This window comes from Antechinus flavipes, chromosome 6 (genome assembly GCF_016432865.1).
Source record: "Antechinus flavipes isolate AdamAnt ecotype Samford, QLD, Australia chromosome 6, AdamAnt_v2, whole genome shotgun sequence".
Lineage (NCBI taxonomy): Eukaryota > Metazoa > Chordata > Mammalia > Dasyuromorphia > Dasyuridae > Antechinus > Antechinus flavipes.
In genome coordinates, this window is record NC_067403.1 from 250296134 (window position 1) to 250311266 (window position 15133).

General features: G+C 36.2%; 1 protein-coding gene across 1 annotated transcript; it reads left to right on the forward strand.

Annotated features, from left to right (window-relative positions):
* The first annotated feature begins 1789 nt into the window (after nt 1–1789).
* LOC127540755 (placenta-specific protein 1-like) lies at nt 1790–13224 on the forward strand. Its single transcript, XM_051965594.1, has 8 exons — nt 1790–1883; nt 3595–3773; nt 5260–5366; nt 6616–6795; nt 7551–7600; nt 8970–9069; nt 11875–11999; nt 12910–13224. Exons 1-7 carry the CDS (start codon nt 1814–1816, stop codon nt 11933–11935), a joined length of 747 nt encoding a protein of 248 aa, XP_051821554.1. The 5' UTR covers nt 1790–1813; the 3' UTR covers nt 11936–11999; nt 12910–13224.
* The last annotated feature ends 1909 nt before the right edge of the window (nt 13225–15133 follow it).

Below are 15133 nucleotides of genomic sequence, written 5' to 3' on the forward strand. Positions count from 1 at the left end.
AGTTTTCTGGATGAAACTGGTAGTCTATCCAGTATACAATGATGAGATCAGTAGAATGGCTCTGTAGACCTCCTTCTTGGTAGTCTAATACTTCTCTCCCACTCTTTCTTTTGGAGCCTCCCAAACACTGAGCAAATCTCCGTTGAAAGATTTTGCCACAGGCAAGGAGCCTAATAGTATTCAAAACCCCTTCTTTGGTTGGAAGTTTAGCTAGAGTGGGATTGATTTTTAACCTGAGATGCCTGGATAATGGCTTTGGTGATGGTCCATGAGAAAGCCCCGGGAGTGCTCAGCCCTTCTATCCAGAATCATGTCTTATCATTAATCACTGAGAAGATGAGATCATGGCCTTATAAAAGTTCTTTGGGTTGTTGCTGTCAGTGTAAAACTGAATTTCATCAGCTTTCTTGCTGAGCCATAAATCCTGCATCTTTCTAAGCTTTGCTTGTACTTTATTTTTGATGGACTTAAGTGCTGCCCTCTTAAAGACAAACTCTCCTGCTGTTAAACCCTGTGGAGTTCTTATTTTTCATTTAGCAACTTCTGAATTTCTCCATCATTTTTATCAAACCAGTCTTGAATGAATGCAGTACTGTATACCAAATCTCTGAAAGCTGTCCACTCCTTTTTTGCTTCACCATATTGACTCAACTCTTCTTGTAGCCATATTGTCAAGAAGAAGAGACAGATAGGATGAGAGAGTGCTGTTTATTGATGGCAATGTAATAAAAATGATACTCAGTTAAAGATCATTGAGGACAGGAGTACAAAATAATAGATTAAAAAGATGATCCTGAAGAATTGGCCCATCAAAGGACAAATCATTGATATTTTTATTAATGAAAATGACAAAAATAAGCATAGCAACATTTTGAGGCTGCATTCAAAGTAATTATTATGGTAAAACATATCTCTAATCACTTTTACATACAAAAAGAGAAAGAACAGATCAAATAATGGGGCGTGTATTTTTTTTTTTTAAACTAAAAACTCAACAAATTAAAAATACCAATTAAATGCCAGAGTAGTTCCTAATCCTGTTTCTAAACTTGATCCAACCCATATTCTGAAAATAAAGAATAGATTAATCAAATTAAAATCCTCAAACTTTTAATTAACAAATAAAACTAGATTTTAAAATATCATCAGCTAATTTTATTTTTTCAGAAGCAAAAAAACCAAATCATCATTATAAAAAATGAAAAAAATCAAAACAAAGAAATTATTAAAAATGATGTGCAGACCTCTAAGAGCGTGGACAATATTAATTATTCATGGATAGGTTGAGGCAATACAACACAAAGGACAATATTATTTAATTTAATTTACCTATTTAATATCTTATCAATATAATTACCAAAGGAGTGATTGATACAGTTAAAAAAATCGACTGAAGGAACAAAAGGTCAGTAGTTTCCAGGAAATAGTAAAAATAAAGAAGGAAGGGAATTTAGCAGAACCAGATATTAAACTATACCACAAAGCAAAAAGCATCAGAATAATTTGATCCTCATTAAGAAAAAAAGAATTTGACCAAGGTGACATATTTCATACAGAAACCAACAAATGGAATAGTCAGGGGTTAAAACGGTGTTTGTGGGAAAGGAGATTTAAAAAATGACTAGGGAATGAATAAAATAACGCCCTGCTAATTGTGGAATTCTAGTTGAAAATTTCCCTGAATACCTAGAAAGAATAGATCATTGCAAACACCTGAGTGGGATGTTATATAAAATCACCTGAGTGCTTGGATCTTCTTCCAGCTTGCTTGTTTTAGGTTGAGGTCAGCAGCCTTGCTCTAGGATTGGGTACGATGAAAGCCTTTCTGGCCCTAGGAATCCTGTGCCTCCTTTTCTGTCTAGTTTGGGTCCAAGAAAAATCGGGTATCTTTATCATTTGTCTCCAAATATGATTTAACATTTGTAAAGTGCTTTGCAACTTTAAAATAGATATCAGCGACTATTATTATCTCGAATATCTGGTTCCTTGTTGAAGTGTTAGTTGTCTCATACTCAGCTTTCTTAGGGTTGTAGAGAGAGTTAGCTCTTCTGAGCTGAAATTGCTATTTTCCTTGTTTTCTGTTTTTGGTTAATGAGAGACTTGTGGCTTACAGTATTTGTTGTAGGACATCTTTTGTTGTTCTTCCCGGTTCTGCTTCTTCACTGAAGATGCTTCCTCTCTAAACATCTCTCGTTTTGATTTTCACTCTGTCTTTATGAGAATCTCCCCATTCCCATGGTTTCCATTTTTACTCCACAGTGGCTGAATCTCCTATATGAATCCTCTCGGTCTCGATGTCTTCCTGTACAAATTTAAGTTTTTTGTTTGCAGTTGGTAGCAGGATCCTTCCCCCTGACTGGCTTCTTCCTCTCAAGCAATCATGTCTGAAATCAAGCCCTTTATATTTCTCTTTTTCTGCTGTTACAATGAATTTTGTTCCAGAATAGCTTCTGTTTCTTCAACAATTTCGTAATTCCATGGAGTCCTCACTCATTCTACCTTTTCTTCCTTCCCAGAAATAGCAAGAGGGTCAAATGTTCCTAATGTGTCTGACCTGTGGTAGAACCTTCTGAGCTCAGATTTATCTAATTAGTCAGTGATCCCAACAGTGATGTGTTCTGAGTCCTCTTCAAGAAGGCAGGACAACAATAAGGAGGCACAATGAATAATGCTCTAGTGCTGAAGTCAGGAAAATCTGAGTTTGAATCCAGCCTTCAATATTCACTTAGCTATGTGGTCCTTGGCAAGTCACTTGCTGCTTTCTGCCTCAATTTCCCCAAATGTTAAATGTGGTTGATAATGTCGTCTTCCTCCCAGATTGTGAGGATCAAATGAGATAGGAGTAAATTACTTAGCTTAGTGCCTGGCACACAGTAGGCACTTATAAATCCTCCCTTTCCCCCCCTGTCCCTTTCTCTGACCCTTCTTTCAGTTTAATTTATCATTGAAGCCTATTAATGTCTTTGATTTCTCCTGCTTTTTTCTTTCCTCTATCCAATCAAATGGTGCTGTTCTAACTTTATTCCCTCTGGGGGTGTGGAAAATGATTATGATTTTCATAATTATCAAGATGACATGTTTAATGAATAAACTAATAATCTAGATTTCTCTGAGCTGCTTCTTCTGGCTTGGAAAGCAGAGCCTTACAATGAGGCTTGAAATGATCAAGTTCTTGACGGTGATCTCCTGTGTGTGCTAAGTGAAGTGATTCAAAGAACCTATTCTAGTTGTGTCCCCCACTAAGTAACAACCTTCCAAGATTTGAAACAATTACTTCAGAATTGATCCAACAGGATGGGGGAACACCCATATTATCCTGCTTGTCATAGGAAACTACTCAGGCCCTGAAAATAATCGTATTGTATTTTGTCTTCCCCTTTTCTTCTCGCTTAAATTTCTACCTTTCCTTCAACAGGTCTCCTGCCCAGGGGAACCTCCAGTTTTCCTCATTCTGCTACTTGATCTCGAAAACCGGCTTCTTGGCCCTGCTTTGTGTAGCTCCAGCTATTCCCAGAAACCAAGACAGTAAAATTCTGTTGACAGTTTTCACTGTGATTAAGGCTAAATTCTAATTTGTCATTTGTTTTTCCACAGTGATAACAGCGTGTAGTCAATATGTGCTCTGGGTTTTTGTGAAGAAAGACCTGTTTGGTGATGGTACATTTGTGGAATCGCACGAGTTGCATCTTGGGTTTGGCTGTCCTGTTACTAGAGTTCTAGAAGATCAATATGAGCTACAGTACCTTGTGGTACACTGTGGGATCAGGAAAATGGTAAGAGATGATCACGGTAATAGTCATATATTGAATCTATCCAAGTCTTTATTGGACCTATTTATTACCCTATAACATACATATCCAAATGGAAAATAAACTGAATTTTCTACTAAGTATTATGATTACTAAGGCTTGGGGGGGGCACAATCAAAATAGGAGATAAAGAGACAGTGTCTTGTCCTTGATCTCCATTCTCAGGAGAGGTTCCTTCTTACTTAACGTTCACTGGCTTTTAATATCAGACTAAGGTGGTTTCCTTTGGGTTTTAGGATCTCAGTTTAGGTAAGCTCACTATCTTTTCCAGCTACGTTTGAAAATTCAGTCTCAACATATTATAGATTCTCTACTTATCTGACAGGTCTTCTAGGAAAGCTTATTTGAACTCTGGTGATCTTTATATTTAGGACTATCCCAGGTATATCTGTTGTTCTTGAATGAGGTCCACTCCCTGATTGGTGCTGAACCTCTCAAATGAGATATGGGAGATCACTCAGCTTGTTATTAGTCCCTGAGGAAATATCTTAAAAAATTCAAATTGGAAAATTTTCCATTATAAAGAGCTCAAGTGAGATATTTATCATTTCTGATAGCCTCTGGTCTACCTAAAAGTTGGTCTTATGTTTACTAAACACAAACCTATTGGTCATGTTTGGAAAGTAAATAAAGAAAAACTGAGGTGGTCTTTCTGAATTACTAGGATGATTATGATTTTCTTAGCAGAATTGGGGATTACTGAAGAGATAGTTCAAAGGGGAATTTAACGACCTTTAATTTGGAATTGTTGAGTTTGATGGGACATTTGGGTGGAGATGGTTAGATGAGTTAGTTGAGAGGTCAGGAGGGACAAGAAGTCTGAATTTCCATTTGTGGAATCACTTAACTGTTGAAAATTGAACTCATGGGAGCTGACATAAAGGGAAAGAAAAGAGAGGGAAAGAATGCGAAAGGATGATCTGAAAATAAAGACTAAAAAATAATGACTCATGAGTTAGGAGAGAAACCATGTAGCCCCATGAGACTAGGAAGAATTAATTTCTCAGAGAAGGTGATCAACAGTGTCAAATGTAATCGGGTTAAATGAATTACTGAAATGGGATCAGTAGTCTTGGAAAATAATGTATCACTGACATCCTTGAAAAGACTAGTTTCATTTGAATGGTGGATCTAGAAGTCAGATTGCAAGAAATTAAGAGTATGTAGGGATGAAGGACAATGTATGTTCTCTGAAGTTAGCTATAAAAGGTTTAAAAAAAAAGAATAGAAAATTTTGTCTTGAAAGGAATACTAGGATTGAGTGAAAGCTTTTTAAGACTGGAGGGAATAAAAAGTAGGCAATAGAGGAGCCAGTTGATTAAAGGAAGATCACAAAATAGAGAAGGAAGGGGTATGATTGAAGGAACAAATCTGGGGATTGACATGGGATTAAGGGTATAGGGAATAAAACTGGGTATCTTCTTCTAAATAGTATCTCTCTGGCCTTTAGGTTTATGAAACTTATACTAGATATGACTGTACTCTCTTCTATAACCCGTGGAATACAAATGGTCCTCGGCCGTCACTTGCGTTTTCTTTGACATGCATACTACCTAGGTGAGTAAATATAGGATTTCTATTACTGTACCAGTTAATATCCAGTTAATCTGTTCATTCTAAGTCACCCTGGCTTAGCTCTCCTCTTGCTTATTAGTTTATATTTCCATCAATCTTCAACAAAAGGTGGGACTGACAGCAGAGAATCATCCTCAACTCATCCTTCTTTCTCATTCCCATACAAATTTCAAATTAGTCATCAAGTCCTGTAAATCCTTCTTTTGTAACATCTCTAGTATAAGTCCCCTCTGTCCTTTGATACTGAAACCCCCCTCATATATTCCCTTGTCATCCCAAAGTGGGGTATGGTAATACCCTGTGGATGGTATTGCTGCTTCAAGTCTCTCCCTACTCTAGTCCTTCTTCCATACCAACTATCAAGGCGATCTTCCTGAATGCAGGTCTGCCCACAATTGTCATTCAGTACCCTACTTAACCTGTTAATTCCTACACCAATAGTCTTGTGGCTTCTTTCCTTCTACACACTCTGTAATCCAGTGACAATGGCCTTTGCTCTTCTGGCTCTCCATTCTCCATCTCCCTACTTCCCATGCTTTTCCCCCATGCTTGGAAAATTCTTCTTCCTCATATTTCTCTCTTAGATTCTTTCAAGTCTCAGTTGAAGCCTCACTTTCTGAAGCAACTTTCCACAGTGCTCTGAAATTAATCTCTTTAATCCCTCTCAGATGATCTCCAATTTATTCTTTTTATTGTTTGCCTGTGGTCTCCCCCATTAGATCGAGTTCCTTGAAGGCAGGGATTGCTTTTGTTTCTTTTTTGTATCCCCAATGCTTAACTGAGTGCCTGGCATGCAGTAGGTATTTAATTAATGATTATTTTATTATATAAATATTTATTTATATATAAATAAATTAATTTCATAATTATTTATATTATATATAATAGAATATGTATTATATAATATATGCAATATAATAATAATAAAATAAAATATATAATATAAATATAATGTATTTATATGTATTATAATTTAGAAATAATAATTTATTATTATAATAAATGATTATTGATTATGATGCCAGTTCTAAAAAAGTATCTTTTGCCTTTCTTAGTGCCCCAGTGCTTATTACCGTGTCTAGAGCATAATAAGCATTAATTAATGTTTGTTAACTGACAGCAGGGGATATTGTTTTGCTGCTTTTGAATTTATCCCCAGAATCTGGCATTTAGTATCTGCTTAGTTTACATTCATTGCATGAACTTGGACAAGATTTTTTCCCATTTCTAGGAAAAGACGTATTCGGAATGTTCATGTTTCTCCTCCCAAATCAACTCCTATGCCAAACCAAAAGAACAGTCCTCAAAAGACCGAACACAATGTTAGCAGACCGACCCACTGGGATTCAGTCTCCTGCCACCTACTAGGGAGGAACCTGCTTGAACTTCTGAAAATAGCTCAAGAAATGAGGTGAGTGGGGACTCATTGTCAGAATGATTGTAGCAGACCGACAGCAAAAGGCCGAGTCAATGGGCTTTGTGGCACTTGGACTGTCTGCCTGGAGTCTTTTGGGGGAGTCTTCTAAGCCCCTTTAGAGAAGGGGATGAAAGGAGCAGTTTGGCAGGTGGATAAACCATTCTGGAAGTCAGGAAGATATGGATTCAAGCCATAATCTTTTCCTACTGACTACATGGGGCTGACAAAAGGATGAACCTCTGTATCCATTATTCTTTAATTCCATAAACTCTGGAGTAGGAGCTTACTTTTATTATTGGGAGATTAAAAAAAATCAGTGAATTTCCAGTGCCAATGGACATAAATATGTGCTCATGGGCATAGAGAACACTAAGGAGAATAGTTGTTAATGGGGAAAAAAGCCAAATATTATGGGAGTTCAGAAGAGGGAAACACAAAAGCTATGGTAGTAGGTACAGCACTGGAGATGAAGGATTAACCCTATCACTCTTTTTAGCATTCTTGACTTCAACACAACTAGATTAAAATGTAATTGAGAATATTTAATAAAATATATTTATCAATTAATAAAATATATTAATAAATTAATAAAATATAAGAGGATTCTAAGTCAATGTTTAGCCAGCAGGGATTCTTATGTATAAGTTTAAGGACCCTGATTTTTATTTGAATTTGATTCTACCGTCTTACAACACAAATCAGCCAATGGCAGGGTCTGCTTTCTGATACTTTTTTTTTTCCTTCCACAGAGACTTACTTCTCACCCCTCATTTGATCTCTGTTGTTTGCTGGAAGCAAGGTATTACACTGACTGGTATTTGAGACATTCTCTTAACCAGATTGAGCTTCAGGACTTCTAAACATCTTTAAGTCTATGATCCTCATAACTCAGGTGGTGGTGACCTTTAGGAAGCTAAAATTGCCCACACATACACTGGGAAATCCTCTGTTATCTGTTCCTTTTTTATGATCTCTTGGAGAAACAACTGCATGATTATCATAATATAATATAATATAATATCATAATATATGTGTATGGTTCAGTTTCTTTAGTTTGGGATTAGTCACATTATTAACAAAATAAGTAAAGATAAGGAAAATATCAGGCAAGCCTCCATGCTGAATAATGTGGGCCCCTGTTACTGAATGTCCCAAGAGAAGGGAACACAACTCAACACTCTTAGCTTCTCAACCCAACAAATGATAAGAGTGGCAAGAATTAGCATTTTCCCTGGCCCCTTCATGCCTACTAAGGAGTAAGTATTAGTAGCAGCAACCCTTTCTTGTATCAATCTTGGAGTCTTTATCCCTTTGCTTGGGGTGGGAGGAAGTAGAAGAGTCTACTTCTAGGAAGACCTCTCAAAATAAAGGGTATCTGAGAGCGAAAATTAATGGAATACCTAAATCCATACTGTGTCCCCTATGCCCTTATTTTTAAAGAATAGTTTCCCATAGATCTTTATTAGCATAAGCCTCCTGAATCATGACCTGAGAGAGATACAGGGTTAATTGGGGGAAAAAGGGGGTTGTTGCCACAAAGATAGCTTATGGGTACCGCAGATTTCCTGTCTGGTTTTCAGTGCAAATACTCAGCTTCAGCCTTTTCATCAGGATTACGTAAAAGTCCTCTCTTTCAGAAAAGATCTACTTTCCCCTCAGTACTGAATTATACTTAATTTGTAGAATAGTTGTTCTTTTTCCTTTTGGAATACTTTACTCATACATTCTCTTCCTTTATGATAGTAGTTGCTAAATATTGTGTTAACTTTATTTTTGACTTCTTAGTACTTAAAATTTTTCAGCTGTCTTTGCTGGTTTCTTGGATAAGGTTTGTATCTCTTGTATTAAGCTACTAATTCTCTCTTTAGGTCTTTACTCCAAAATTCTCATTTCTTTTTACAATTCTCCCCTCTGACAGCATTCCAGGCACTGTAAAAGTCCCAACAAATCCACTGTCTGTGCCTTCTTTTGTCCAGTAGACACATACAGGTGGTATCTTTGACTCCTGTTACCTGGGTTGATTGTGGAGGTCTTTGTCTTTATAAGATGGGAGAGATTTCCCCAGGTTTATCAGGAGGAATATGTCTTTGGAAACTTTTGAGCAGGGCATCAGGTACTAATTTACTTGAATTGATAGCATTTCTCACTGATTACTATTTTATGTTTAGATCAGCAGCCTTGCCTTGGAATCTGTTGTCATAAAGACCCTTCTGGGATTAGGAGTCTTAAGAATTTTAATCTGTCTGACTTGGACCAAAGAAGAATTAGGTAATTGAGTGAACTTCATTTATTTATTTACTTATTTTAAAGTTTATTTTATTTGAAAAAATAGAGTAAGGAAAAAAAAGAAACAAAAAAGGAATACAAAACAAAATAAAGTAAAACAAAAGAGAACATTGTCATCTGTCCAGCAGAACATCAGGGAGGATTCAAATATACAATAACAAATTACCAGTTCAAGAAGGTAGATATATTAGTAGAAGAAATTATATTCACGAGCACCTATTTTTCTTTAGTTCTTTGTAAATTGTTCTTTGGTTCTCTGCTGCATACTTTATTTACTTTGTTCTTTTTTCCTCCTTTCATCTTTCCCACTCCAACCTACAGTTAAGAAAAGATATATTTATGTATACATATATAGGTATATACATAAATACACACACGTAGACATACACACACCCCACTTACACACACACACACACACACACACACACACACACACACACACACACGTATTTTTCCTATCCCTGTTGATTTTTTAATTAAATTTTGCTCCATAACTTGTCTTGCTATTATTTAATTTCCTTCCACAGATTCCTTCCTTGTCTTCTTCCTTCACTCTTTGCTTCCCCATCTATCCATCCCTTCTCCCCTTATTACTTTATAGATTTTGAAGATGCTGTACTCTTCATTGTAGATATGTAGTATGCTTCTTGAACCCATTCCTGCTGCAAGTAGGTTTCAGAATAATGGGTCCCCCTCACCCTCTACTGCGTCTGTCTATTCCTCCTTTGTATCTCATTTGTATAACATGATTACTATTTTTACCTTAATTTGGCCAATCTTTCTTTTGAGCTACCCTATTGTTGATGTGAATCTTAAACATATAGTATACATTTCCCTTGTAAAGAAAAACATAAATAATTTGTCCACGTTCAAACAGTTTGTCCGTGTTGAGCTCCTTAAATTTGATTTTTAATGTTGGCCCTTACATGTTAAATTTTTTGTTAAATTTTGGTTTGATTGGTAGAAAGTCCTGAAAATCTGCAAGTTCATTGGATGTCCATTTATTCTCCATCCAAATTATAGATAATTTTGCTGGATGTGCTATTTTTGGCCACAAGCCCAAAATTGGATTTGGTCTTTGGGATTGTTGTTAGATATGATTACAAGACCTGTGACCTTTTATTGTAGCTGTTGCTAAGTTTTGTACAATTCTAGTTGTAGCTCCAGCATATTTGAATTTTTTTTCTTTCTTTTTCTTTTTCTTTCTTTCTTTCTTTCTTTTTTTTTTTTGTAGTAAAATTTTCTCTTTGATCTGGTGGTTTCAAAATTTGTCAATAATATTTCTGAGTGTTTCCTACAAAAGATCTCTTTGAGATGGTTATCAGTGGATTTTTTCTGTTTCTATTTTCCCCTCATGTTCTATCATTCCAGAACAATTGTCTTGAATTATTTCCTTCATTACTGTGTCTTTGACAAGAACAGTTACTGACTCATACTGAAATGTGTCTTTAATCAGTGATTTCTGTCGAAGGATATGGATGAAGATATTCTTTCCCCTTTCTTTCTAATTCCATGTCCTCTAGCTTCCAAATTTAATCATCCAAGCTTTCTTCTTAAAGATACTGAGAGATAATTTCTAGTTTTTATTTGTGATATTTGAATTGCCAACTACTGGTATTATAATTAGGCACCATAATCAGGCTTTTCTTCTGCAGTTGATTCTGAACATATGTTGCTATACTCAATGCTACCTTGCAATTGGTAAGTAATTTCTTGGATTTCCTTTACTTATAGATGAAAACTTACTGGTTTTTTATCACTGAAATTTCTCAAATTTTTGGCCTGTTCTTTCTCTCCCCCTTTTGCTTGTATCCTTAATGTTTAGCATAGTGCGTGGCAAAGAGTAGGCACTCAAGCCTACTCGACTCGATGTTTGACTGTTATTTCATGACCCAAACTAGATTATTTTGCTAGTCTAAACACCATACTTTATTTCCCATTGTTATGGCTATCACAGGCTTTCTTTTTTCCCTTTTCAATAGTATTTTATTTTGCTAAATACATGTAAAGATAGTTTTCAACATTCATTTTTTGTGAAACATTGTGTTCCAAATTTTTCTCCCTCACTTCCTTATTTTCCCCCTCTCCAAGATGGCAAACAATCTGATATAGGTTAAATATGTACAATTGTTTTAAACATATTTCCATATTTGTCATATCATGAAAGAAAAATGAGATCAAAAGGGAAAAAAAAACATAAAACAACTATACTATGCTTCAATCCATATTGAATCTCCATAGTTCTTTCTCTCCTCATGGGAATAGCATTTTCCATTCCAAGTCTATTAGAATTGTCTTATCATATACTTTTTACCTATATCCACTTAAAAAAATTTTTTTTTTGTTTGTGAGGCATTTGGGGTTAAGTGACTTATCCAGGATCACACAGCTAGTAAGAGTTAAATGTCTGAGGCTGGATTTGAATTCTGTTCCTTCTGACTCGGGACAGGTGCTCTATCTACTGCACTACCTAGCTGCCTCTACTTTAATCCACTTAAATAATTTTTTAAAATATCCTTCAATTCTCAGCTAAAGTACAATTATTCATTAGAACCCTTTGTGGATATTCCTCCTTCCTTGGCTGCTCTCTTCCTAATGTTACCTTATATTTAATTATATAAACTTTTCTACATATGTTATATTGCCCTAGAGAGCATATGCTACTGAAGGGCAGAGACTTCTGGTTTTTTACCCTTCATATCTCCCCGGAGCATTGCTGTATTGGGCACTTAGTCCATATTCACTTGTTTAATCTTGATATTGAAAATGTTTTCCCCTTATCTGCAGGGTACCATGCTCACTGGATTTGGATGATTTTACTCCCTTTTTACCTCCTGTGATTGACTAGGAAAGTAATATTTCCACAGTGGGGGGTGGTATTGTTGGATTCTTCTGCTGGATTCCACTTGCAGGTCAGTAGCAAGACTAGAGCAATCATGAGACTATTGATTATCCAATAACTGCCATTGTTGAGCAGCTTTTTATTGCCTATTGAACGGCCACATACACGACCTTTCTTTATCATATTTTTTATGGTTCAAATCTACTTTGATTTGATAGGTAAATGTTGGCTTGATCCAGGTTATATTTTGATTATTCCATATTCAATGGATGCTAATCTTTTTGAGTGTTTGCCCTATAAACTGATAGTGGAATTTATGAAATCCAGAGTTTTTATTCTTTTATATTGTTCCCTTCTCCACTTCCCTATGTTGGTCTCGTTCTAGATATTACCTGACTACTACTAGCCAATTCACTAGAATGTGCATAGCAGAAAGGAAAAGCCCACGAGGGATAATAAGATAAACCAAATTTGAGGAGGAGACCGAGGAGAAGAGACACGTGGCAGATAGTTGTGTAGCAGGAGGCCCTCTACTTTGGGGAGTTGTCCAAGCTTATTTATGAGAGGGAATACAAGAAGCAGCCATCCTGTGGGCCAGGAGGACCAGCGTTCAAGTCTTCAAGCCTCTGACACCTTTTGGCTATTTGACATGTGGCAATTCATTTGACCTCTATGGATCCAAGTTTACAAGTCAGATCCTTCCTGATCTTATACCTTATACCTATTTGGTATAAACCAAACTTTTACTACCTGGATAGTTTTTATAATCAATGAAATCTCAGGTCAAATTCTAATCTCTGAGACACAAAAGAATAGACAATACTAAGGAGATTAGTGTCACTTTGGGGAAGTCCCGGACACTCTAGAGAATAAGGGAATTATCAAGACCATGGCTCTGCTTTGGGGATGGAAGTGAGGAAGTAATTGTTTCCTAGGCTATGACAGGGCCCAATTTTAATACTATTTTTCTTATCCAATAGGGACTGAGTTCTTGTTCCATACTCTGATTCTGAACTCTACACGCCACCACCCAGTCTGTTGTGGAGATAAGAGGCTGACTGTTTGCTGAGATATTTCCTTAGCAAGAAGTCAGCTTCAGAGCATCTAAAGAGCCCATTCAAGCGCCTGAGGCACCCAACTCGGATGGAGACCCACAAGAATTCAGAATTACAAAGCCTGTCTTCAGAAATGTCTGAAGATATTTTTAAATTGCATTCATTTTAAATAAATATACCCCTTGCTACATTTTTTATAATCACCAAAAAGAGAATTTCATAAATTTTAAACAAATTTAATGGTGTGTGTGTGTATTTATGAAGATTTTGTTGCTGTGTTAATTATCAAATGAGAGAATGCAGGAAAGGAACTAGAAAAAATCCAATGAGACACCATGGGTCACTATTCCTAGGGATGGCAGGAGAAGGGAGTAGGAGCAGCTTGTGTGGTTCCCTGACTTTGAAGGGACAAAACTGGCATGCCATCTTGACACTTTCCATATCTTATATAAAGAACATCTATCAATGTCCGCACCCTATGTGATAGCAGGCATTTATCCCTTTTGTCTGGGGTGGGGAGACGGGGTAAAAAAAATCACTTAAAATAAGACTTTTCTAAGTAAAAAGAAACTGAAGGAGTGGAAGGAAAAAATTGCTTCTTCATCTTTTGACCATAGTCTTAAATTGTTACAAGAACTGATGTATGTACGTGGGATCTGGTATGCCTGATATTTGGAATTGGCAAATTTCCTATATTTCTAGAAGAAGAAAAAGTATTTAATGCCACAGAGCTGCAGTAACACTTTTTTAGAAGTTGGGAGTGCAGTCTACCTCAGTGAGTGTAGAATAAAAACATGACTTAGCTTTGGAACTGGGGCCGCCACCCCATTAAGGAGAGACTCTCCATCAGCTTTGTGATAGAGTAGTGTAAAGATTCTGTGCATGGCTGTCCCTTTCTGGGAGAGGCTAATTTGGCTGCTTTTGATTTTCTCTGACACTCTTCCACTTACATGATGATTGCCCAAGCTGGAGATGGAGGGTATCGTTATGTACTTGCTCTATTTCCTAGGCTTCTTTTACAGAAGTTTGATGGCTTTGGACTTCTCACTAAAAAGGATGACAAGATTTCTAGCTTTCTAGCATTCCTACGAGCACTTGGAGACCAATGTGGACATCATCTATCTTTCTTCCACCCCGGGCTGGATACTTTTTTTTTTTTAAATTTAATTTTATTTAATAATAACTTTGTATTGACAGAATCCATGCCAGGATAATTTTTACACAACATTATCCCTTGCAATCACTTATGTTTCGTTTTTTCCCCTCCCTCCCTCCTCGCCCCCCCAAGATGGCAAGCAGTCCTATATATGTTAAATATGTTGCAGTATATCCTAGATACAATACATATTTGCAGAACCGAATAGTTCTCCCGTTGCACAGGGAGAATTGGATTCAGAAGGTAAAAATAACTCGGGAAGAAAATCAAAAATCAAATAGTTCACATTCATTTTCCAGTATTCCTTCCTTGGGTGTAGCTGTTTCTGTCCATCATTTATCCAATGAAACTCAGTTAAGTCCGGGCTGGATACTTTTAAAATGGTCTGTAGTATTATCGAATTATAAGAGATGACCAAAGACTACTTTTGAGGTTTGGGGAGTAGTATGAAGTGCTCCAAGGTAAAGAACAGAACCAGGAGAACAATTTATGTAGTAAACAGAAAAACTGTAAAGAAAAATGATTTAGAAAACATAAGAATGCTAATCAAAGCAATGATCAAAATGTGACTATATTTGATGACTATATTCATGAATATATTCATTTGATGAAAAGCATTTATCTATATCCTGAATGGTATATGCCACACATGGTTCAAAAATGTTTCTATAAATGTACATAGTACATATTTGTTTTACTTAATTAGTCTTTGTTAGAAGAGTTTTCCCCTCATCCTTTCTCTCAGCTATCATGGTAGGCTGGTTACCAATAGTGATGAACTCCTTCTTCCTCTCTCCCAAAAGAGAACTGTTGAAAAATGCACATAAGAAAAAGGAAGATTTAGACGTCTGGGTCATATGACTAATATGATGGAGGATTAGATTTTTTTTCATGAGTTATCAAACCAAAATGGTAATTAAGTGCAAAAGATAAAGCGATTTTAGCTAGCTCCACAGTCGAGGATACCAACAACCTAAATGAGAAAAACTCAAT